The 26,717-nt window shown below is 45.7% G+C and overlaps 1 protein-coding gene across 2 annotated transcripts in view; it reads left to right on the top strand.

The window, feature by feature from the left end:
- Positions 1-17,416, top strand: part of PLEKHA3 (pleckstrin homology domain containing A3) — a 290,840-nt gene extending 273,424 nt beyond the window's left edge. For both annotated transcript variants that reach the window (XM_085645207.1, XM_085645208.1), the window contains 2 exons: positions 4,689-4,798; positions 16,439-17,416. In XM_085645207.1, the coding sequence (XP_085501333.1) occupies positions 4,689-4,798; positions 16,439-16,563 (235 nt within the window). In that variant the 3' untranslated portion in view covers positions 16,564-17,416. The remainder of the gene's footprint in view (positions 1-4,688; positions 4,799-16,438) is intronic.
- The last annotated feature ends 9,301 nt before the right edge of the window (positions 17,417-26,717 follow it).

Below are 26,717 nucleotides of genomic sequence, written 5' to 3'. Positions count from 1 at the left end.
AAGCAGTTCCGGGTGGACGACCAACTTTTCGTTGGATACGTGGGTGCTAAGAAGGGGAAAGCTGTGCACAAAAGGACCATCTCTTGGTGGGTCGTTTTGTGCATCAAAATTTGTTACTCCTTGGCAAAAAAGGACCCTCCTGTTGGGCTGCGCGCCCATTCTACTCGGGCCACGGCGGCTACTACTGCTTTGGGACGGGGTGTCCCTTTGCAGGACATCTGTCAGGCGGCAACGTGGGCTTCGCTACACACGTTTGCCAGGCATTATTGCCTTGACAGCCAAGTCCGGAGGGATGGCTTCTTTGGCCGTTCTGTCCTCCAGGACTTTCTGGTGTGATCTTGGTTCGCAGACCGGGGACGGTATTGCTTGGGTATCTATTCTAAGGTGAGGAATCTAACTAACGTGTTTCTTTCAGATGAACAAGTTACTTACCTTCGGTAACGATGTATCTGTAAGAAACATTAGTTAGTTAGATTCCTCACCGACCCACCCATCCTCCCCGTTCTGCGAACTGACATCTAGGGTTAAGGTTGTCCTTTTCAGGCACCTAGATTTTATTTTCGGCACCAGTGTCGGTCCTGGCGCGGAAAGCTATGTACAAGAACTGACGTCAGCGCGCGAGGGCGGCGTCTAAGTACTCGGACGACGTCATTCCGGCGCACGACGACGGACGCGGAGCCGCAGACGACGCCTAGCGACGCGCAAGGGGTATTGCTGACGAAAAATCTTCCGGATCCAGTCTGACGCCTGGGGATATTCTAAGGTGAGGACTCTAACTAACTAATGTTTCTTACAGATACATCGTTACCGAAGGTAAGTAACTTGTTCTTTATGGACATGTCATTTGATGTCTCATATGTTTTAGAAGACTGATTAAGCTTGCAATGCTTTCATGAAACCTGAGTAACTGCGTGTTCCCTGGGACTTTCTACATCCATAGGACAATATACTTAGCAGTTTTGCCCTTTAAAGGCTTGTCCAGTGGATTGGTGCAGTACCCACACCAAGCACCCGCAGCAAGCACTCCAGTTCCTCTGGTGTCGGGGGATCAATCAGACAATGCACAGGCTATAAGGGTTCCATTGTTTTTTGCCCCCACCTAAACCCTCAAAGGAGGAAGAGAGACTCTATCAGCTAGACCCCATGAGGAGCTTGAGCTTTTATATCGATCGCATCAAAGGCTATCTTGTGGCAATCCTCTCTTTGTAGGGTTCTCTGGGGCAAAGTCAGGCAAGGCAGTGCAGAAAAGAACAGTGCCAAGGTGGATAATCCTCTGCAGCAAGATCTGCTATACACGAGCCAAGAAGGAGCCTCCGGAGTGGATTTGGGGTTATTCTGCCAGAGCTACCATTGCTCTGGCACGTGGAGTGCCTCTCTATGACATCTGTCAGGCCGCGACTGGGTGCCAGTACACACGTTCACAAAACACTTCTGCATTTACGTTCAGATCCGGCGGGAATGGTTTTACAGCCGTTTGGTCCTAAAAGACCTTTTGGCATGACCCATTCCACAGATCCACCACTATGGGAGTTACTGCTTTCGTATCTTTTCTAAAGGTAACAAATCTGAGTTTAGAAGTATCCATCAGAAGAAAAGTCACTTACCTTTGGTAACGCTCTTTCTAGTGGATACTCTAATAGCAGATTCCTCACCGCCGTCTCTCTTCCAAGTGGACTGGTCTCTTTCCCTATCTAAAAAAGGTCTTCGTGTAGGAATCTGCAAACTTGTATCGACTGATCATTGCTGGACTTTGGCTCCGAAGGTGGGACGGATTCAAGAAACTGACTTCAGTGGGTAAGGGTGATGCTTATATTCGGCTCCACTTGTTACTGGGGCAAAATGAAGTCAATGAGGTGACACTCAACGCCACCTACTGGTGTGTGGGAGCAATGCTATTAAAATCTAATGGATCCAGTTTAGCAACTGGGGATATTTTAAAGGTGAGGAATCTGCAGTTAGAGTATCCACCAAAAAAAGTGTTACAGAAGGTAAGTAACTTGTTCATCGTGTGTACACTGGTGGGATACCAGAAATGACTGTGGTGAGTTCTCTTTCCCACCACCATCCAAAAGGAACTTAAAGCAGGACAATGGGAAAACGTATGCAGGTCGTCAGCTAGAGTAGTTTTGTGGCATATACATACTTGCAGTGTCTCCATGTTCACCGTAGTAGTTCTTTCTAGAGTGCAGTGTTGCCTGTAAAAAGTATAGAATTGATTTTGCTTTATCCTGGCAGAATGAATATTGAAAAGTAGCAAACATATAGGTACCTGCCATTTCTCTGACAGGTTGCCACCAGGACACCACTCCTTTTATTGTGTCATAGAAGAAACCATTAGCATATTTTCTGTTTCCAGAAAGCATCTATAGATCACCTGTGGCCCCTGTACTAAGGTGAAGATTCTCCGGCATGCCCAAAATGGTTTTTGGTCATGCAGGGCGGGTCCCTGCTCATCCATTGAGTCACCTATACTGCCTAAACCTGCTTGCCAAAGCGGGCACGTAAACCGTCTTTTAAGATGTCAGGTGTCCCTTGATAGTTCCATAGCATTTTAACAGTTGATATAGGGAATAGTATAGAAGTGCATGTCCAAACAGATGTCACCCCATGCACCCAAATATGAATGTAAACTCAATTACTGAACTTTTTTTAAGCTAATGGTTGGAGTACTCATAAATAACCCTTTTATCTGGATAATGGCCAGGAACAAGTCATAATCTTTCAATATTTGTGTGTGTCCCAAAAAGGACCTCATTTTATTCAGGCCTATCTAGGTCCTTTATGTGCTCGTATATTTAGAACTAGTAATCAGTGTGATTTCTGCAGGATCAGCTTTGCAAATACAGTGGAATTTCGTTTAGAAAAAAATATTTTTGAAATCACTACTGTTGTGATAATAACCCTACCTATAATGATATGGGGTAACTAACGTGCTCCCACAAGCAAGTTTTGCATTTAAAAGCTTTGTCACATTTTCTAAGTTTAAAGTCAACAGAACTTCCAGATTAGTAGCTACATAAATATCGCTGTAAGTAGTGTTTGATGATTTGAGACTGAACAGAGCAACTCAGAAATATCTCCCAGTAAGATGACCAAAACCAGTTTATCAAGCACTGAGAAGAACGGAATGGGTATAAATAGGTATATTCTCAGCATACATGGCGATCTTCTTGTTCCCAAATCATAAAAAAAGGGAACAAGGCCCTTATTCTGCCACGTGCAGCAGGTTTGATACAGAGATTAAAAAAGTCAGGTGACAATAGGCAACTCTTTGTAGTCCATCTTTCTGTATACACCCTATCTTTTAACACCCCAATGATCACTATTCTGCAGAATGGCTAGAATATATCGGTTGGATTGCCTGAACGAACTTGTGGCACATCCCAAAAAATCTAAAGATATTCAAAAGAAACTTCCAGTTCAAAGGGTCAAATGCCTTAGCAGCATCAGTAGTTATGACAGCTAAGAGTAACCGATCCGCCAGACTGATGTCTACAGCTGTCAGAAAGCACTAACTAGCCTTGTACTCACCATCCATCACAGGCAAATCGATCAATTATACTTGTTTTTTACGACTCGCTTATTTGTTTTTAATCTAAAAAAACTTTTTAGCTGAAGCATGTTCTCACCTTCTATATGATGTAATATACGTTTCGCATTGTTATAGGAAATAGAATAAGCAAAGTAATGGCTCAAATGCCATTATTCATAATGATCACATTAAACACATATCCTCCACAGCTGCATCAGGTCAAGTGCATAAATGTATTGACATTCAATACTGGCACAATCAGTTACTTCATACTTTGTGGGGGAAAACCCAATTCCATAGCATCAATACTCAACATTTTTGAACAATGGCAACAAATAGTGTGCGGTAGAGACAGGACTTACTGAGTTTTATTATGAGGCTGCTGTGTACAGCATAGAGAAAGAGGACAGACCCATCTCTGGGCATACCCAGGACACTCAGACAGTCATAGAAAAAGTAGTGGATGGAAAGGCTTGAATTCATTTTTCTGTGGGCAAATTCCATTCTAATGTTGATTTGTTCAGTGAACCATTATACACGAGTGTAAGTCAGATGCAAATCAGACTAGAGCCCTGCCCTAAAAGGTACGTTCAAAGTGACATGCGAAGATGTTTCCCCTCTGAATGGAAACACAAGCAATCTTGCATTTGTTGTAACCTTATTAAGGCAAGTTTCATCTTGAGTGGCTATAGACACATAGGTTCCACTTAGTTCAACTCATTGAGGAGATAAAAAGTGATGGCTGAAGTGCTTGAATTAATGTTAAACATTTGTAATTACTCTGGGCACATTCTATGTAATGTATATTGGCGAGTTCTAAGGAACATTATCTGCTGAATGTGTATTCTAATTTTACTTGTTACTATAATTGACATATTTTGTATTTCTTGTTAACATAGTTTGGTGCTCATTATTTTATTTACCTCATTTTCCGAGCTTTCATATATTGTTCTTTGATTTGTATGCTTACTTCATATTATCTTGTTCAGTTCTATTATTCTTGTTTTGATTCATAATTCAACATATTTTTTTGAATTTGGAAAGCCTCTTACTGTGAGCCTTTCCTGCCATTATAGACGGATTTTTTTTTTTTTTTTTTCATTAAAACATTTTTTGTTTTTAGTATAGTGTTGATAGAGATTATTTTTTCCTCCAGGAGTGGTGACTCTCTAAGAGAACCGATCTCATCATTGCATCGAATTTCACAGAGGCGCAGAAGAACATATTCCGATACAGGTTCTGAGGTTTCTACTGAAGTGGTTGCAAGTAAGTTGAATTATTCCTTTTTATTACTATCCCTATATGTGACACTTCTAAAAGGTAATGTATCAGGATAGTATTGACATTTGCCTACATATGACTACTAAAGCAGAATTAAACTGAGTAGTAATAAATGGTAATGTACTTTGCTTCCATCATACAAACTGCTGTCACAATATTTTATAACAGCACTTAAGAACTATGATTGGATTGCATGTTATTTGGTCTGTTGTAGTCATGATTTCTTTAGAGCGCCTATATTTTGAAAGCGGTTTAACACCTAAAATGCAAATTAACATAATTTCTTCCTATGGAATTAGAATAGTGGTACTTAGCACTGGAATAGTGGTACTCTGACCTAATGTGGTATAATTGGCTAGTTAATGTCTGAATGTTAAGTCTATTGGCTTTGTGCAGTGTGGTTTCTTTAACTGATCATTCTCTTTACCTTTTACAAAGGTAAATCCCAAACCATATCCTATTGAGCCAGTAACATTCAGGATCCATTCCATTTTCTTCTTAAAGTACTCCAGCACCATATCTTGTTTGTTCAACTAATCCACTTTAATCATTGATTTACCTCCATGGCTCTAAGAGTCTGGTTAATGGAGGTTCACTCAGTGTACTAAAAAACATGTTGCACAGCTAATATTGATTATTTTGTTAAAAATTTCTACTTAGGCATGACAGAATTGCTTTAAAAATGCCGATTATGCTATCAAAGATGGAACATTCCAAATTCTACAAAATAAGCTAACGGGTCACTTTTTAATCTCAAATGAAGGTCTCGCATCTCTTTGTAACTGGTTGGTATTTTCTTTTTTCCGCTAACCAAGCATGTTGAGTTCATGGTGCTGGGGCTCACACTCACAGGCAGTTGACCGTAAAATAGTTAATGCTCATGTTCTTTTTTTCACTGCCTCCCCCCCCCCCCCCCCAATAATGAGTAAGATACAATTTGGTTTGATAATGTACAGAGGGCTGTCATTTACCTGATTATTCACTTCAATTCCGCTGGCGCTTCTCTCGGAGTCATAGAGGGATGCACTTTTAATAGGGATCCTCTTGTTTTCAATGGCAAGCACAGCGCTCAGGGCAGAGGGGGAGTCTGAGCTGGTGAACCCACTGGAGTGGGGTCCTTGGTATCTGGATCTGTGTCTCTCAGAGAGTCGTACAAGGCTTTCCATGCTCTCGCAATTTCCAGGGAGTATATACCCCTCCTAGCCTCCCTAAGAAACAATTTCACCCTCGTAGCCCTCCCATCTCACAAGTTCCTTTCTCCATCCCACTATTCCGGGCCCTCTAGGGCCAGTCCAGTTTCTTGTGATCTCACATTTTGCGAGTATATAAGCTAGGTCCTGGAATCTACTTGTGACCTTCATCTTGGCAGTATGGGGAAACCAGTTCAGTATACAGTGTCCCATCGTGTAGGGGATGTCTCTTGAGATTGTGTGCACTACTACTGCTGTGACCTCCTCACAGTAAGGTACTAAAGACGGGCAGTCCCACATCATGTGTTTGAGCTCTGCTTCTATAGCCCCACATCTCGGGCAGGCCGCATCGTTTGTGTGGAAGTATTTGTTAATGCGGCCTGGGATCATATATGCTCAGTGAAGGGAAAAGTAGTTGATCAGTCTTAATCTTGCGTTCCTGTAGACGTAGGGCACCCTCGCTAAAATATTGTCCCAGTCTTTTTCTGGAAAGGGGGTTCCTAGGTTCTCCTCCCATCTAGCCTTTAATGTCTCCAATGTGTCTCTTTGTACCTCTCTATAGAGGCAGGAGACCGCCTTAAAGGTGCCTGCCGCTCGTATCATGTAATAGCAAGTGTTGTAGAGGTGTGGTTCTGACATCCCCAATTTCCAATGCACTCGAAACGCACTTGTCACAGCTCTATGCTAGTCGGCCTATCACCACCACAAACCTTCCCTCTGGATCTATCAAGTCCCCTGTATGTTGGAAAGGGAACCATCCTTGGATCCAGATCAATGTGCCCCGAGCAAAGGCTGAATATGTAGTAAAGTAGGTCTGCCTTCTCCAGCGCTTGTGCAATGCTGCCCCTTCCTTTGCGGTCATAGGTGTCTCCTGCAGCAGTGCAATTCACCGATTGTTTTTTTGTAAGAAAACACCTTGTATCGCTTCGTCATTGAGTGCATCCCTCTGACATTCCAAGTTAACAGCTTATAGATCGCAGCCGCAGTCACCCAACTACAGCCGAGCACCAGCGTCAGTTGGAACAGAATACAATAACCCCATCTGCCCAAATGAGATAACCCAGTAATGTTGACTCGTATACCACCATTCAAACAACATAACACAAACATCCCAACTCCCACACCCTAGGATAAGCAGGCAACTTCCCCTCATTCAAACCAGCAGACAACAATCACTTGCAGGAGAACCCACGAGTAACTCAAAAGTAAAGGAGGGTGAGGCAAAATCATGTGATCTCCTTGAGCCCCCCCACCCCCTCCAGCATTTGTCTCATGGAGAACCAAGCACCCTCCCGGGTTACTGCATGTAGTTCTAACCTCCAGCATTGTGCCACTCATGCATTACATCGCGCATGCAGCCTTGGGCACTGACAATTATAAAATAAAGGGCTCAAAAGATCTCATCTGATGGCCCTGGGGTCACCCTCTGTAATTCAGCATCTGAGTCACTGCTGGAGCTATGTCTGCCGTCCAAGTCCAGGCTCCGCTGTCCCTCATCTTCTTCAGCCTTGGAATGGGGGCTCCACCCACTGCTCATGGACGCCACCACCTGGACTGCCCCTCCGTTGTTCCTGCTGCACCTCTGCTCCGGATGGGGCCTGCAAGCTGCGTTTGTTGGATCGGTGGTGTGATCCGGCTGGCCTTGATCGAGGTCCCCAGGGCTTTCCAGCCAGACCCTGCTGTGGCTGCTTTTCTATCCAGTTCCACACCTCTTCAGGGATCTGAAAGAACAGAGTACTATCATCTGTCACCACGTGAAGCCGGGCTGGAAACCGCATTGCATATGGTACATTCATCTGACGGACTCTGGCTTTGGCCTCCCAGAATGTGGACAAACGTTTCTGCACCTCTCTAGAGAAGTCTGGGAACATTCTGACTGCGCTATTTTCCACCTGAAGCTTGTCATTCATCCTGGCCAGATGTAGTATGAAGTCCTGGTCTTTATAGTATAGTAATCTGACCACAACTGGGTGCAGTGAAGCCCTCAGAAGCTGTTGTCACACCTGGACGCGGTGCACCCTTTCCAGGGCAAAGAACTGGGACAGCCTTTCTGGCGCAACATTCTCCCGAAGCCACTTCTCTGGGTAGTCCATCATGCCTTTTCCCGGCGTGATCTATTTTCAGCATCTTCTGCGCTGGCCTCCAGCAGCTTGACTTTTTCCTCCACAGTGGTCAGTATTCCAATAACCTCAAATTGCCCCGTCAGCTAGGAGCCAATAGATATGCAGTCTGCTGGGCTGGAATGGCAGTATTTCTTCACTAATACCAATGGTCCAACCATGCCGCATTAGTCTGCCGTCCACGCCACTCTCCAGGACCCCCCCCCCATGTGTTTTTCTTCTCAGCCTCTGCTGGTCTGCCCTGTAGTGTCCTATCGCAGCCCCTCCGCTGTGCCTTTCCCTTCAGGGTGCTTTTCCCTGAATAGTTCTGTCCCCGTCTAGTTCAAATGGCACCCTGAGGCCCTTTGGAGCACCCAGCCATGTTGTGGCTGTATTCCCAGAATGCCAGTATCTTCAGCTGCCAGTTCTCATCGCCCTCGATGCAGACCTGTGCCGCAGCTTGCAGTGGTGGGGGCTAGGAGGGGTCACTCATCAGCCTCCCTTCGCCACTCCGTGCTCCCTCTGCAGAGGGACTCTTTGTCTCGGGGATCTCCCCAAAATTACCGCTAGAGCCCTCGTCCGTTCAGCCCATCGTCTAGTTCATAGGGTGCCCAGGGCCCCAGGGAGCACCCATCCTTATCATGACTGTATATTAGGGAATATCCAGGATCTTAAGCCCTCTGTCCCTTCAGGGTCCTCTATATTCCTACAGTGGGTCGCTCGTTGTAGGCCTGAGTCGTCGCACACTTGCCTCAGGGGAAGAGAGTCTCAAGCAGCTCCTCTCGGGTACCATTGGAGGCCGGTGCCACGGGCCTCCTCACTGCTGCCGTCCGGTCCTCCTCCTCCCCCCCCCTCGCCCCCCCCCAGGCGTCTCCAGGGCAAGTCTCTCCGCCTGCAGCGCCTGGCGGTCACTCACCAACCGCCCCAAGGCTCCTCTGCTTCAGGGCCGCACTTCATTTTCGCTACCGATGCCACGGTCTCCGCGGCCCCTGCCGACTCTGTGAACGGCGACACAGCTCAGCCGGGTGGCTCTGCTACCTCAGTCAGCTGTTCTCCCCACTGTTAGGGATCGCCAGGTCAGCGCTGAATCTAGGCTTCCTCTTTACTGGTTCTTCATGAGGTGGACCAGTTCCGTGGCTGCCTTTTTGTGAGCCCTGCCTTTCCACGCTATCCAGGGCAGAACATGGCCTGGCAGTTCACCTCCCCAGTGCACAGGGGGGTGATATTAGAGTGCCCGGCAGTGTCCACTCTTGCCTTTTCTTGCTGCTGGGGTCTGGGCCGGCATTTTAAGCAGGATAGTGCGAGATGGGGTTATGTACTGCAGGAGCGCACAGCGATGCTACCTACTTCATCGACAGTTAGCCAATTCACAAAAGCAACGTAGCCCCCAATCACGAACCCCATAAAAATTACATTGATAGGATCTAGAGCCAAGTCAAACAAGACCCTCCACATTCCCCAACCACTTCCCCCACACTCTGCGGTATTTCTTGGCGCACCCCTTGGCTTTATAAAGGACTCTTTCTTGGATTGCGCACCAATCCACCCCTCTATGCCACCTCTCCAGGACCAGTGGGTCAGGGCTTTTCCAGGCCGCCGCTATGTCCCGCTTGGCCGCCATCATGGCTATATTAAAAAATAACTTGTCACTCCTGGACCCGTCCAGCCCGTCAGTGATCCCTAGCAAAGAGTGACGTGGATTATGGGGGACCTCCCAGCCCAGTACCTCCGTTAACTCCACTTCAATGGATCCCCAGAACTGTCCTAAGCGGGGGCTCGACCAAACCATGTGGAGGAAGTCAGCCGGTGCTTGGCTACATCTCGTGCATGACGCATCTGGGCGCATACCCGCTCGATACAGGCATAAGGGGGTAAGGTACGCAGCGTGCAAGTAATAGAGCTGAATCAGCTTGAGTTTTGCGGAGACGGTGACTGTTCTGGGGGCCATGAGGGCATCACGCCAATCCGCCTCATCAGGGGGGCCTACCCACTCCACCCATTGACCGCTCAATCTTTCAAGGGATGTGGGGGTATTGTTAACTAGGGTGCGATAAATGCAGGAGATCCCCCTCCCCCCCCCCCCTTCCCAAGTCTCCCAGCAACGTCTGAGCTTCAGTGGGGCTATGCTCGGGGAGCCTCATCTCGTCCGTAACCTGTGTGTGGAGGGTATGTCTCAACTGCAAATATTTATAAAACTGGGACGAATGCAAGGAGTAGCAGATTTGGAGCTCCTGGAAGGACAACATACGGCCCCTGGCCCATACATCCCCTAGCTGGGAAATGCCAATGAGATCCCAAGGTTTGAACCCCGGTAGTCCACTATCCTCCCGGAGCCACGCCCCATGCCAGAGGGGAGTACACTGGGTCAACTTCCCCGTCCAACCAGTGTGGCGGAGCGAGGCCCGCCAGGCCTACAACACAGAGCGCGTCACATCAGGCAGTCTAGTTGGAATGGACCCCCCATACATCATGGCTTGGATGTCCGCAAGCCCTAGGTCACTCAGTTCAAACCTGTAGGCTGGGTCTGACCAGCCCCCATTAAACCAATCGTGAACTACCAGGAGACGTACCACCAAAAAGGACAGATACAAGTGTGACATCCCCATACCGCCATCGTAGGAGGGAATCTGGCAAATAGACAGGGGCACGCGTGCCCGTCCTCCGCTCCATAGAAACTTGGTGATGAGACTATCCAGTTCCCGAAACCAGGTCCTGGGAAAACAGAAGGGGGTATTCTGCAGGACGTAGAGGAATCTGGGAAGGATCAGCATTTTAAACAGGGCCACCCTCCCCAGGGGGTTCAGGGGCAGTGCTTTCCATTTGAGGAAGTCAACCTTGGCCTCCTTAACTAACGGGGCCATATTGAGGGACCACCCCAACTCGGGAAGCAGGGTAATCCAAATCCCCAGATATTTAAAGGACTGCCTCCGGATTGGTATGGTAGACTGCCAGTCAAAGCACTCTCTAGAGAGATGCAGAGGAACCAGCACGGATTTCCCGGGATTTAACCGAAGCCCTGAGGCCTGCTTGAAAGAGTGCAGAATCCGGAGGCGATGTGGCCCGGAGGAGGCTGGGTCGGACAGGAAGACAAGGACAACGTCCGCGTATAAGGCGATCTTGTCCGTGTCAGTATTGGGCCATTCCCATCCACGGAGGCGGTCTTCAGCCCCGCACCAGGGACGCCAAAGGCTCCATCGCCAGGGCGAATAGTAGGAGAGAAAGGGGACATCCCTGTCTAGTGCCCCTGGCAATGGAGAAGGCCTCCGACAGTACCCCGTTGACCAACACTCGCGCTCTTGGGCAAGCGTACAGGACTCGGACCAGAGAACGGAAGTGGGGCCCAAACCCCATCATGGACAGCACGCCCTGCAGGTATGTCCAGTCCACCGAGTCAAAGGGCTTTTTGAAGTCTATGGCCAGGAGTGCCAAGTATGGGGTAAGCAGGTGCCGGTGTGCCAGAGCTAGTTGCAGCCTGCGGAGGCAGTGGCGGGTCCCACGCTGAGGCATGAACACACATTGATCCGGGTGCACGAGTAAGGCCAAGTATGGTTTTAGTCGCTGGGCCAGAATGGTAGCATAAAGCTTGATTTCAGTGTTGAGAAGGGATATGGGTCAATACTCTGCGCACGACCGGGAGGGAGGCTGGGTTTTCGGGATAACCACAATAGTGGCAATATCCGTTTCTGGCGGGAAGGAACCTCTCTCCACGGCTTCTTTAAAAGTTGGCCAGGTGGGGCGCTAGGGTGCCTCGGTATGCTGTGTAATACTCTTGCGGAAGGCCATCCGGACCCAGGGTCTTACCCGGGGAAACCAGGATGATTGCCTCTTTGATTTCTTTCAGGGAAATAGGTCGCTCTAGGTCCTTCTGAGCGGCTGAGTCCACTTTATGGAAGGCTCACCTTGCCCTGAGCTAGGAGCGCTGCAACGGACAGCTCAGGGGTGTGGGCTGTGTATAGCCTGCGGTAATATGCAGCAAAGGTATTTGCCATCACCACTGGAGCACACTGCACCGCCCCTGCAGCATCACTCGCCTCTGGGATGATACGGTTCGCCCTGGGATATGTGGCCAATCTGTGTAAGATCGTGCCGATCGGGGGGGACATAGACCGACATGAGAGTAAGGGGAGACCCGGCCAGCGAACCACAGACTGTCACAGATGAGCCTTGAGGATCATGGATCACGTGGGAGAAGACAAAGGGCAGTGTACGCCGCAGGAGGGTGGCAACTCCTCGTGAGCCCCTAGAGAAGCCGGAGTGCCATACTCTGTCATAGCCATAGCGAGCCAAGAAGGGACAGCAGTTACCTAAGAGATGTGTTTCTTGAAGCATGAGGATATCTATGTGGAGACGCAGCACGTACCGTAGGACCGCTGAGCGTTTGTGGCGGCCTAACAGGCCGTTGACATTCCACGACAACACGTGGAGAGATGCCATGGGGGAAGTGGTATCTGTCATGATAGGCATGTCTCGGTCTAGGCTGAGCAGATGAATTTCGGTATACAAACGCGCTTGGGGGCCCGCAGTGGTGAGAGTGTTCGCTTGCTACGGGGGCACACCCGTCCCTCCTTCCTATAACCTGTGTCATTCCGTGGTAGCTGAAACACAAACCAACAAAAACCATAACATACAGGTAAAAACCTTCCCAAACCCCCCTTGACCCCCAGCCTACACTTCAGGAACTGAAGCATCTGTCGACCCTCAAAAGCAACACCCTATTACACTGGGCGAACAACCAAACTAGAACGCTTGGGACTGGGGAAACGTGGAAGACCCCTCCTCGTGAACGGATGCATGGTTACAAAGACCATTGGGAATCTAGGAACAGTTCAAAGTCAGAGCGCCGTTTCCGGCCGCGGAGCAAGGCCCGGCGGGCAGAGACCGGCTCAAGCAGGGTCCCTCAAAAGCATCGGGCTACAGGAAAGATCCGTGTCCGCGAGGACCCTCCTGAAATTTTTCCGAAACATGAATTATTTCCGTCAAATCTCTTCTGATATGTAGAATTGAATCTACTCTTGTTCTCTGTACTACTGAGAAGCGTCTACTGATTTGCACTGGTCCCTACACTCTTGTTCTTCCCGTATTGAAGTTATGCAGCCTACAGCAAATTCTGTTTCTTCTCCTGGGCAGCACTAGTGCATCAAGTATACTTTAGACTTTCAGCGAGCTCACCACCTGTTTCTAGATGGAAGGTCAGTCTCCCAATCTTTTTGGCACATGGGGCCTAATTTATTTCTTGGTGGTTGGAGTAAACTACTCTGTGGCCCTGATGGAGGTGATGGCAAAATGTTATAATGTTGCCTGCCCAGGGGGCATTTCTAACATTGACAGCAAGCACTGTCATAGTGGTTCCTGTCACTGCATTGTAATTTTGCTGTATGGCTCTATCAACATGATTGAGCTGTACTGCACACTTACTAAGTTCTTTAAAAAAAAAAAAAAAAAGAAAATCCCAAAGTGGGGTTTTCTATTTGGGAAAAAATGAATAATGCCACCCTCACCATGCAAGTTTCTCCCACAGTGAGGGAAGCATTGAGCACTTTTCAGTGCCCCCAACTGCCAGGTTATTGTTGTTGGAGATGGACATTGAAAAACCACTGTATATTTGCCCATCTAAATCAGGTGGGCGGACATATTGCCAGACCTCTGACAGTCCTTACTCCATCAGGCTGTCGGAGGAGTTTAACCACAGTGGAGACTAAGTAGTCTTTGCCGTCATCAAACTATGGTCCGTCCTCAATTAAATCTGGTGTGCAGACCATAGTCTTGGAGGGGAGGGAACTCCGTCACCGTTGTGGCAGAGTTCTCTCTCTGCCAGGATCTGAGTCAGGCCCATAGTCTCTGAAGGTGTAGTTAATGAAACAGAATTCAACGTATGACCTATTATTCCAACATTATTCTGGATTTAATATTCCAAGTTCATCTGCATTCGAAGTGGGCATTTTAATTCTAGTTTTGTTACACACTGCCTAATTTGTACCAGAATACCGTCAAGAGATATTGCTGATCAAATCAATTAAAAATAGTAATAGCCAATTTGAAATAAATTGTGATACGATACACAACACTAGTGAAGGGGCATTTTCAGCTAAAAATAAAAGTAAGAGCAAATAAGTTTCTTAAAATGTGGTTGAACGTGAGCAGCACAATACATTGGATAGCTAAAAATATCTTCATTTGATCAAAGGTGGCAGTTTTAGACACGTCTTGAATGACCAATATGCTTTCAACATGTTGCAGCCCTCCTGTTCAGTCATATCCGCAGATATTCATTTTTTATAAACTCACTGGCTCTGTTGAAATTTTGAATGAATAGTCCGATATCACAACTTCATACTCCTCCAATGAAATGCTTTGAGCATCAGGTGAATTTAGTGCTGGACTAGAAGCTGGCGTGCCTTACATTTTGCTTTCTGTTATTACTGGGGCTTTGCATGTCCTTGGGACGTATAGAGTATCCCCTACTGCAATAAATTATAATATTCACACAGATCATATGCACTTTTCGTGCCCATTAACTTTATCGTTCTCATTGGGTGTAATTGTCAAGCAGACTGGACCCTGGGAAATTGGGAGTCTCTGCCGGCAACTCTGGTAAGAGAGTCTTTTTAATTTAATGGAGATGAGTAGAATGGACATTTGCTTCTTTCTTTGTGTTGGACAGCTTATTACGCTAGTTAAAATTGATAGACTATACCACACTTCCTGAACTCTAATATTAGCTTGGATGTTTAACATCTGGGGCCGTATTATACTTGGGTGGCACTGTCCCTCTTTGCATGACAGCGCACCTTTAAAGAGGTTCACCTGACACAAATAGAAACAGTGAACTCATTGCTTATAATGGACTGACCACAGGGCAGATGCAAACTGGCCGTTGACTTGGGAGCAGCACATTAATGAAAGGGAGAGTGGCTATTTGAATCAGGTGCTTCTTCTTTCACGCTGCAGACAGAGTGCACTTCAAAGGGAGGACAGCGATCCCCTGAAGGCGAGTACAGTAAGTGAGTGAGTGCAAGGGACTGCTGGGGGTTCTATGGGCTCCCATTTCCCCATCATGACTGGGTGCCACCTCTTTTTGGTGCACAGTCAGTGTAGCTCTTAAGAGTCTATTTGCCTATGTGCGCTCGTCCCTAATACAACGTGGGCACAGACACCATCCCCCTATGCAAATGAAGGAATGCCCCCCTAAGATAGCACCGGTGCTTTATGTGCAACAGCACTATCTATATTGCAGAAGGGGGCTGCACAAACGCCTGGACGCCCTTCTGTTGTACTACAGAGCCATGGAGGCTCAGAAAATGGGAAGACATGCCCGTTGCACCCCCAGGCCACTGTATGTTATTAAACACCTGGAAGGTGATAACATCTGAGTAGGCAATTCCAATACTTTACACTGTCTAATAAGCCTTTGCCATCTTTTACTTTATTTGTCAGTATCTTCTAGTCATTCAAAATGTATCCAGGGCCTTAATATAATGAACCATCTTTCTTCCTATCAGTTTCCTTTGTTGAATGTCTCTTAATAAGTACTGAATGATGTCAAATGTATTTATTTCTAGTAATTGCATTGATGGTTAGCCATGGTTGTAATATTTGGCTCAATGTGTGAAGTACATTTTAAAATGTGGCAATTATTTGTATATGTTGTAATGGTTTTATAATTAGTATACAGGTTTTCTAAAATTATGGTGTTCTGAAATAAACATTCACAATTACTTACTTTTGACTTTAGGTCTTTAGTACGAGTGCACCTAATAAAGTTAAATGTGACTCTCCCTTGGAGTTTCTTCAGGGAAATTAGCATTTTCTGGAATAATGTGTTATGCTCTTCAAGTCCAGTTCCCAAATGGTACTTAGGGGATCTGCTGAAGACTCTGTTTATATAATCTCAGTGACATCGAGGTATTCTGCCTTTTGGCAGGCTTTAAGTGTCAATACCTGCAGAAAAAAATGTATCATAGTATTTATATATACTTCAAAAATGCTGAAAATTAATAGTTCCTCCATTTTAAACCCATTTACTAATAAGTTCTCTGTGGTGCAGGATAGTCCTGAACATGTTATAGGAATTACAAAAAGAATTCATAACAAAAGGAAAATCATAATGTCTCCTTGAGAAAATACCTAAATAACCAGCCAGTAGCAGCCATTTTGAGCAGGTTTTATCCTACAGTGTTGAATGAAGTAAAAATGGTTCATGATAAGGGCGAGAGTATGAGGAGATTGCCAGAAAAAGATGGCATTGGAAATAGAGTGTTTCCATTGCTTAATACATCAATTCAGTGTCACTGGTAATATTATGAACACTCTACTTACATACAATTTATTTATAATAGGACCTGCCCACTGTTCCAGAAGTACACTCAATGGGGATTTGGCTTCAACAACCATCTTGGAAGAAAGTAAATCAACATCAAACAAAAGATCAGAATCTGAAAATTCTCTTCTGTCCTCTTCCTGAAAAAAATAAGTATTATATTTTATAGGAGCACTGCTATGCAAATGCTGCTGCGGATTGTCATACTGTTGTGATAGGGTAGGGTAGTATTTTTCCACAGAAGGATTTCTCTGCACTTTATAGAATAATGTTAAAACAAAGTTTTAAGTGTATTTTACCTTTGTACAGTTTATTTGCTAGAGTATTTTCCTAAAAACTCTATAGTTGGCACTATTTTGTAATAATTCAGGTGAAACCAATCTGAATCTACATTTGTTATTCTTGCAAAAAGGGTCTTCAGAAGACTGTGAACACTGGTTGCTTAACTTAATTGACTCTCCAGACGTTGACTTTGAAAACTATTTCAAAGCTTGAAACGAAAGTAACTAGTGCCATGGGCCAGGTGGTTGTTGTGTGAAAGTATGCTGCCGCAGTGTTTGATGGTTGTTACTTTGCCAATTATTAAATAAGACACATTCAGCTAGCACATATAGGGGAAAGTAGATACCTTTAGCCATTTTTACTTTTTAAAATAATGTGTAAATGTTAATTCAAGTGATATTTTTGTACCAAACATTTGAGTTTATTTAATATAAAGATATATTTATTCTTTTTTGCATCAAAAAAGAATGTATGGCTAGCTTTAATATTGTTAAAATAGATCTGCTCATTTTCACGATATTGAAAAAAATTATATTTAATTGTTGTATTATTGAACCTTTTAAAAAGTGTTAAAACTTTCATTGATCATTAAATTATAAATAGATGTCTTCCTGCTAATTATTCTTTGAAATCCTGCTTCTAAGCAGCATATGTATGCTTGATATGTATATGATGAATAATGTATGTGTAAATAAATATATATTTGTATACACTATTTCCTTCAATGGTGAGTATCACTCAGTATATGTACTTGACATGCTCATCATTGTTCCTCACACTTCAGATCTCTTCAAGAGTCTATACGTTTAACCCATTGAAACTTCTAACACTTTTTTGGCAATGTATATATATCAAAAACTACAGAAAGGATTTACACCAAAACACAAAAGGTCTATTGAATATAGTTTTAGTCTTGTGTCAATTGTGAAGTATTTGTCCTAAACACGTTGAAAATTCTCAAATTTGCAAACAAATAAAACATGGTATAAATTCACAAATTTTCAAGGTAAATAAGTTGTAAATTCACAACATATTTTAATCATCCTTAGTTAGTGCATCTTATTTTTAAACCCCCAAAAACCTTTTATTCGTATAAATATCCTTCTGCCCAAATATCTGAAGAATACAAAAGAAATGATGGGTGGAGTGCCTGAATTGTTCTCAGCCACCAGTAATTACTGGTTCCATTTTCTTTTTTTTGTTGTTGTTTTTCTTACCCACATGGCATCTATGTTTGCTTGTATACCCTTCTGTAGGGCACCTTGCCAGGCAATTCAGGGTGGATTGTTCCCATGAGCAGCAGTTTCAGTACTGATTTTCATAAGTTGGGCCTCCGTCTAGAGTGGGTTGGTGGGCAAAATAATTTTGTACCGGAATGCGGCTGAAAGATTGCAAGTGCCTGTAAATAATCCAAGCATACCTTTTATCACTTTCTTGTTAGTCAAAGATCTAAAGGATCAGGGGCATCAGGTTTAAGTAATGGTCATCCCCGCCCTCTTTAGGGCAGGCCGACTGTCACTTGTCTTCCCGATCCAGGACTGCCATGCCTGACATGTCTGTCTTCGGTAGGGAAAAAGCACAACAATGTTTCCTGTATGGAGAAGGTCATTGTTTATTTCCATATAAAATACAAACTCCAGCTTTGGGAGTTTGTTTCTTGAAAATAAATACAATTATGCTGAGCAGGCTCAACAAACATGGTGCCCGCTCAGCAAAGATCAGTGTCTTCAATGAGCCACTGGAGACACTCAGATACTCACCCTGCCTGTGGAGGATTTATAAATTAGTGGGGCAGTCCATTGCCAGGGGAGTGGAGACCATGACCTAAATAGTTTGGAAGTTATCCGTAGGAAGAGTGTGTTCGAGGCATGTGAGCTGCCAACTAGTGTTGGGTCCGGATGTTTGCACTTTGTTTTTCTTCGAAGAAGTCTTCCAGTCACGAGGTAAGTGACTCCTTCTTTCGGTGATAGTGCGCATTGGCATCGACTCCTTTGTTAGATTGATTTTTTCCGCCATCGGGTTTCGGCCGTAAATTGCTGTGCTCCGGTTCGACACCGTTCTCGGGTTCCCCTCGGTGCGCAATCCTCTTCACCCGATGGTATTGTTTCTCAATCGCATTCCCATTCTTTGCGTATCGTATCGTTTAAGAAATCTTCGATCGGAAAACTCGTGGCCACCTGTTGGGCCTACACGCGTCTGGTCAGCTCGCAGTCGATGGAACGGGCAAATCTGTCCCGGGTGTTGCGCAAAGTATCCGCGCACCGACTTGCACGAAGTGTGCAACTTGTGTCTTTCGTTGGAACACAACAAACGACTGTGACGCGTGTCGATCTATTCGATCGACGAAGATGCTCCGTGATCGTCAGGCTTGACGTCACAAGATGTGCCAACAAGGCGGCTACGCTCCCAATCTCTTTGGAGAAGATTCCGAACACTAAATCTTCGATGCACAAGAAGCCGAGGAAGAGGAGGAACACATTTCCCTGTCCAAAGAAGACTCCGACATGGAAGAAGACGTTCTGCAGGGTCAGGGTATCATGAGTACTGATATCCCCTGCCCCAACTCATGCCCAAGAAAAAGGCTCCGGTCCTTCCTCTGCCTTCGGGCCAAGGTCGGCACCGAGAACATGTTTCCAACGCCCGCCTTCTGGCTCGGCACCAAAACACCAGCTAAAGCCTTCCGGCTCGGGACCGACTCGGCCCCATTCAGGCCTCCCTTCGATACCGAAACCAAAATCTTCGGATCCGAAAACCTCGGCACCGAAAACTTCAGCTCCGAAAACATTGGCACTGAAAGACAAAACGGCTCCTCCCTAAAACTGGCCATATTCATGTAAAATTGCCAGCTAAACGGAAACAAGAGATGGAGGAAGCTTACCGCATTCCCCTTAACAAGAATAATGTTGGTACTAACCCTTCTCCTCCTCCTCCACTTGAACCCCCCTCCCCACTTGACCCTAATTTACTCATTACTCCTACTAATTCACCACAACCACAGTCACCGGATCACCAGGATGACGAGGACGGGGATGAGGAAGCACCACATTACAATAGCACCGATGCCTGGAATAATTACAAAACAGATCCCAATGCAGAGCGACAGCGGTTCACACGCTGCCTCTGAAGCTTGCGAGTTAGCAACACGACGCCATAGGAGCCCGGCTCAACTGACACCTCAGTGAGGGGGGCGTAGCGCTGCCCCCGCTGTGCAGATCATCAGCGGTTTGTCTCGGATTCCAGAATCGGCTCCACATGAGAAGGTGGGAACTGCTGCCCCAGGGAGATCCAGGCCCTGCAGTTCATTGTCCAGGGGGTCCAGCGAACCGCACTGAGGTGCGGTGCCGACACTACAGTGACACCACCCACTCCAGGGGCCCTCAACAACGGTGGATGCGGCGGCGACCGGAGGAACATTACCACCGCGGCCCCAGCATCACGCCCACACTGAGACCAACTGGGCTGGGCAATCGCCACATAGAGAACTTGGTGGAAGACCGGGGGCTGCCCTGGGATTTTCCTGAAGGTCCCCCCCACCCCCTCTACAGCTGTGACACGACCGCTCTGTTGTGCATATTTGAAAGGTGCCTTTTACCTAGTCAGCCGTGAGGGGAACGGCGCTTCATTCTGGAACCCTTGTGTTGGTCTCTGCGGTGCCGTGAGGGGAACGGCGGTGTAAACTAATCAAAAAACTACTACCCCCATCATTCCCTCTTCTGGGCGCCTGCCTATCGTGTCATCAGGCAGCGCCGGGGAGGATTAAAGCCTCTGGAGAAGACCCGCAGCACGGGACGCGCGTGGGCCGCGCCCGGGCAAAGCCCGGGCCCATCCTTGCCCGTCACTGCTGGACCTGACTGGACTGGGCCACCCCCCTAAACATTGCCATATGCGCATCAGCAGGAAAGGTAGATTTTAACTTTTTAGTTTGCATTGGCCATACGACTAGCGTGCACTGCCTATGTTCATTGAGGCTAGTGGCCTCCTCGCCTGGTTTATTGAAGGGTTGTACTGTGACCCAACATTCATATTATTGTTACACTACATCGCTAATATTGTCTTGAGATTGCATTGTCGCAGGGGTGTACACAGTAAATGATGGCAGGCAAGGGGAAGCGCATGGGAGGGGGTGGGTCCGTGTCTGGGACACTTGACCATTTTATTACTAGAGCAGTCTCTGTTTTAGAACATGAACTGGCAATTACTGAGCGTCGGTTATCCTCTGAGCTAATTCAAGCTAGGCGTTCTTCCTTGGGAATACTTGCTTTAGCAAAATCCCCTAAGGACTCAGTAATACAGGTTTTGGGAGATGTTGTGCAGCAGCGGAATATAGGGGACAGCACCATTACATCACCTGCCCGAAATGATCCAATTGATGCCCCGGGGGAAGTTGCCCCCTTAATTATTAGCGCCCCTAAAGATCCTAAACCTGTCTCTACTTACCCACAGACAAGAGCTAGTAAAAAGGGCACTAAAAGTGCTATTCTTAAGAGGAAGAGAGATGGGCTGACTCAGGGTGGGAGACAGGCTAAGCACTCTAACATTACGATACATTCACTATCGGAGTCTGGTGAGGTTCAGGCTGTCGATAACTCACTTTTGGGTGAAACTTCTAATAGGCTTTCGGACCAGCCCCAATATAGTGATCTGACGTCTCAGATCGAGCAAATAGTCCGTTCCCTATTATTGCCATTATTGGAAAGGGTAAAGGTGGTCACTGACAAAGTTGATCGACTTGAGCAAACTATCTTAGACAACTTTTGCTCATTAAAAAATGTTTTCAAATTAGCCACCAAGGTCAGTGACAACCCTATTAAGGTTAATTCCACTCTTCCTGCCCCGTCACTTTCTCCTCCCATCGCTGATGCACCATCTATACCTAATTCTAGGGTATCTCCCCTTAGAACTCTGACAAAAGACAATACCACCACTCAAGGTGGTAGCCAGGTCAGGGTTGGTTTAAAGGACTCATCAGGAATCAAACCTGTTAACAGGAGCATACATAAAGGATTAAACACAGATTCCGGGGACAGAACAACTAAATCCTCCAACACCCATATCCACCTACCTCCTGGTTCCATTCCTTATGTTGTTGTCTTGACCGGTGTTCCGGAACTTAAAATCGGCACAGAGGAATCCTATCAGCAACTGAAAAATAAAGTTATTTTCTGGCTTAACCAAAAGAGACCGATCCCGAACTTTTTGGACGGGAAGATTCTCTTTGCCAGAAGAGTTAGTTGGGTGGGCCCTAGACCAAAAAATGTCCCAGGGGACTGTATTATTATTAATTTTAAGGATAGCCGTGTGGTCTGTTTTATTTGTGATCAACCACCCAGTCGTGATAGGTCAGATATAAGGGTATATGATCTATGGTACTTTTATAATTTTTATCCTAACATTTCTGGAAGTCCTGGCCAAAACCAGGAAAGAAGGGGAATTAACCCAAAATTTGCTACATCCCCCCCCCCCGAGTTTATTGATAATATATACCATCCGGTTGCCTTAGCTTGACCGGGGCTGGAGGGGTCCTCTTCTAGCATGTCTCCCTCACCAAACAATTTGATAGTTACATCTGAGGGAAATGGAGCTGAGGTCATAGAGCCGCATGAGTTCAGCAAAAAAACTACCTGCAAAATTTTAAGCTGGAACATTGCTGGCATTAGACTCAAAAGCCAGGACGAGCTATGGGTGGGCTATGTTGTGTCTCATGATATCATTGCATTGCAGGAAACCTGGGACACAGCGAATAGTCTTTCTTTGGATGGCTATGTTCATTTTTATATTCCAGCCACACCTAGTTTGGCGGGGAGGGCAAAGGGGGGCCTCGAATTGTTGGTTTCATTGAACCTGAAAGGATCGGCAAAACAGGTAGAATCTGGTTCCCAACATTGTTTAGTTGTAGAACTAGTGGTTGCAAACTCCCCTTCTTTGCTTCTGATCAATTTTTATAATTCTAAAGACAGTGTCAGCTTAAACCAGCATCTAGAATCTCTGGTGGAGGTTCTGGACAAATTCAGAGCGTCACATAATAGCTTTGAGGTCATCCTAATGGGTGACCTAAATATCCATCCCTGCAGCCTAGGTTGTGTTATGGACGATGATGATGGATCTCCCTATTCATCTTCCACACATTTTGAACATACCAAACAAGGTGAGGCCTTGGAGAGCCTATTGGCTTCCTCAGACCTCTCTGAACCCGGCTGCTGCATGGAAGGTCAGAGACTTTGTACTTTTAAAGGATCTGATTCAGGATCAGTCATCGATTACATTTTTGATTCTTCATTGATTTTGTCCTTGGTTTTAAATTACAGGGTTGAGGACTCCGTATTTAGTGACCATAACCCCGTGATAGCTGAGGTCGCTTCAGAAGGGTTCTTGGCCTTTAAAGACTCGAGAAATTTGGGAACCAGAGCCCTTGTAGCAAAAGACCAGGGCAGGAGATTAAAATGGGCCCATGTGATCCCGATTACTTTTTTACAAGAAGTTCTGTCTAAGGTTGAACCGGAGGTGGGTATATGCTTAGACCATGTCAATACTAACCCCAGGATAGTTGAGGCCTTTAATACCATTTGCCTACATATAAACGCTGCCCTCCTGGTTAAATCTAAGCCAGGCGGCCAAATAGGCAAAAAATGGTTTGATACTAATTGTACCAAGGCTCATTCTGCTCTTTTGAAGGCGATAAAGGGAAAACCGAGAAACAGACCTCTGATCACATCCTTGAGGAAACAGTATAAACTGGTCATCAAAGCTCGTAAAAACGAGATTCAGGAAGAAGCCTGGAATAATTTACTGTCACCGGAAACCTTGCGGGATAGCTCCAAATTTTGGGGAGTTATAAACCATTCTTTCTTTTCAGGTAGCGAGAATCAGGCTATGGATTGTAGCATTCCTGACGAGCAGTGGTTAGCCCACTTTGAAAAAATCTATAGTTCATTTTCGTCTGGGAATTTAGATGGGCTGCTACCTTTGAATCAGGTTGGTCTAGTTTCGGCCTTCAAGGAGGAGGACGTAGAAAAAGCTATTCTTGAGACATCTAAGAATAAAGCGCCAGGTCCTGACGGTGTCCCTGCAGACCTATATAGGTCTGCTCCTAAACTGTGGGCCAAAATACTAACAAATGTCTTTAACGCCGCTAGAAATAAGAATATCCCCGAGTCTTGGCCAAAGTCTATAATCATCCCAATTTTTAAAAAAGGCCAGAGGGATGATCCGGCCTGTTATAGGCCTATTTCCCTAATTGACTCCGCCGTTAAAATCTTAGGCAGAGTCATTTTGGGTAGATTGAACACTTGGCTCGAGGGTAGTGGCATATTATCAGACGCTCAATACGGTTTTAGGGCTAATAGGAGCACGCAGGATCAATGCCTAAATCTTCACTTACTTATTTGCAAATATACTGTTGCAAAGGAGGGGTCCTTGTATATGGCCTTCATGGACCTCTCCTCAGCCTTTGACCTGGTTAACAGGTCAAAATTGTGGAGTATCCTCTTGGACATAGGGGTTGATCCCCCTCTGGTTGGATTTTTGGCAGATCTCCATCGTGGCTTATTAGCCTCGGTGAGAGTCACCCAAGGGGGAAGGTGCACCAGCTGCTTTAAGTCAGAGAGGGGTGTTAGGCAGGGGTGCATATTGGCACCTCTTCTTTTTACACTATACATAAATGCCTTGGACCCAGCCCTGGCCAATGCAGTGGCGGATGTACCACGTGTAGGAGACACGAAGATCCCAGTTCTCCTATACGCTGATGACGCCGTGCTTTTGGCACGTTCAGGGGTGGCTCTTGATAGACTATTGGCCTCTTTCGGTGATTTTATGACATCACTAGACCTGAAAATTAATACTCAAAAATCACAGGTTATGGTCACTGGTCAGGTCAGTAGGAAAAAGAAATCCAAATCTTTTTTTTGCCTAGGTCACGAGGTTAAAAGGGTCCCAATTTTTACCTACCTAGGGGTTATTTTTTATGAGAAAGGTACATGGAGCCCGCAACATAAACAAAAAGGCAATTCTGTGGCAAGATCGGCCGCAGCGATACTTGGCTTTGCCAAACGGTTGGGAGCTCGCCCCCTGGAGGCCATTTTGAAAGTTTACAAAGCCAAATCTTTGGCTATAGCTACCTATGGCTCTGCCATCTGGGGCTATACTAACATCGACACCATACAGAGAGTGGAGAACAAGTTTTTAAGATCCTTGCTGTCTGTTCCCCAGTCCACACCCACCTTTACAATACACTCAGAACTGGGTATGGGGTTTGTTGTAGACTTAATCAAAGTGGCACCTGTCATATGTTGGCTAAAAACTTGGCTTAACCAGGAAATTCCTCTATCCCACTTGATACTCAAGGATTGCCTTGCCCTGGATAGAGCCTATAGAATCCCATGGATGGCATATGTTAAAAAGATGTTGGCAATAGTAGGCAGACCAGAGCTATTTAATTCCCCTGACTGTATTAACAAGAAGGACATCATGGGGATTAAGACTGCATTATTGACACGATTTATGGCTGAGAGGGAGGACTTGGAACTAAAAAAGCCATTAGTGAGAAGGAACTATGGGTTAATAACTGTTCCTGGTCTTGAACCCTACCTGGCATTTGTAACCAGCCCACTTCATAGGTCTTTCCTAATCAAATTCCGTTTAAACCAGATACACTTTGTGCTAGGTTTTTATCCCACATGGGCTACCCCTGATAATGCTACCCCATGTGATTGTGATAATTTTTCCTGTCAGGACACACTACATTTTATTATGTTCTGTGAACATTACGCACAGATTAGGACAAAATACTTGTTACCTTTACTTAAAGGGGCTGGTTTCGCCCAGGTTCGGCCAGCGCTTCTGTTCTTGCAACTTTTGCCTAACACTACTATTGCTTTTTATGTAGCAAACTTTTTAGTTGCAGCTGTTCGCATCAGTAAGAAGCGTGTTAGAGCACGGTCCAGTCTTAACATGACTGACGTGGTGTGACGGATGGTGGTCTTTTGCCATGGAGTTTTCTATTCCTGTTAGACTTTTTAAATTGAAATTATATTTCTGTATCTTATTTATTCTTTTTAACTTAGAATTGAACTTATGAAATATGTTCTCTTCAAACTTTTTAAATTTTGATAATGTTACTTTTAACTACTATTGTAATTGATGAATTTTTGTCCTGTATCTCATGTAATGTGACTATCTGTTTGTATTGTCTCTTTTTTTGATCTTTAATGATCGAATAAAGGTAACTGACTGACTGAGATCCCAATGCTGACACTGACCCAGATCTATACCCTACAAAACCCTCTCCACCTGACGACAATGTAGGGTACATAGAAATAATTAACAGGGCTGCTCAATATCACGGGTGTCAGCTTCACCAGGACCCTCGTGAAGAGGATTTCCTTTTCGAGACATTAAGTTCTCCTCAAAGAGCAACTCATACACTACCCATGCTTAAGGGCATGCTTAAGCACACGGATGATATTTTTAAGGACTCCGTGCATGCAAGGATACTAACACCACGGGTAGATACAAAATACAAACCTGCACCTACAGACCCTGTCTACAGTAAAGGCCAACTTCCGCAAGACTCCCTAGGCATTTCCAACGCTCGCAAAAGAGCAAACTCTCAAGCAGGAGATGCCCCTCCCCCTGACAAGGAGTCCAAGCTTATAGATGCCTCTGGCAAAAGAGTAGCACAGCAGGCAGCACACAGCCAACACCCAGGCTCTCTTAGTAAGATACACCAGGGCTCACTATGACGAATTGGAACAAAGGAAAACTAATTTCCAACACTTCCATTAGGTGTGCTTTAGACGCAGCTGACACAGCAGCTCGCTCTATCAACACCAGTGTTCTTCTAAGACGTCATGGCTGGCTAAGGATTTCAGGGTTTAAACCTGAAGTCCAGGCTTCCATTTGAAACCTACCCTTTGATAAAGAACACCTTTTTGGTGCTGTGGTGGATACCTCTTTAGAGAAAATAAAAAAGGACACAGAGGTCGCAAAATCCATGGGAGCTTTGCAGCCCCGGTCTGATT

The sequence above is a fragment of the Triturus cristatus genome, chromosome 3_1, assembly GCF_964204655.1.
Source record: "Triturus cristatus chromosome 3_1, aTriCri1.1, whole genome shotgun sequence".
NCBI lineage: Eukaryota > Metazoa > Chordata > Amphibia > Caudata > Salamandridae > Triturus > Triturus cristatus.
Note: the sequence above shows the minus strand (reverse complement) of the source record. Positions and strands in the feature narration are given on the sequence as shown.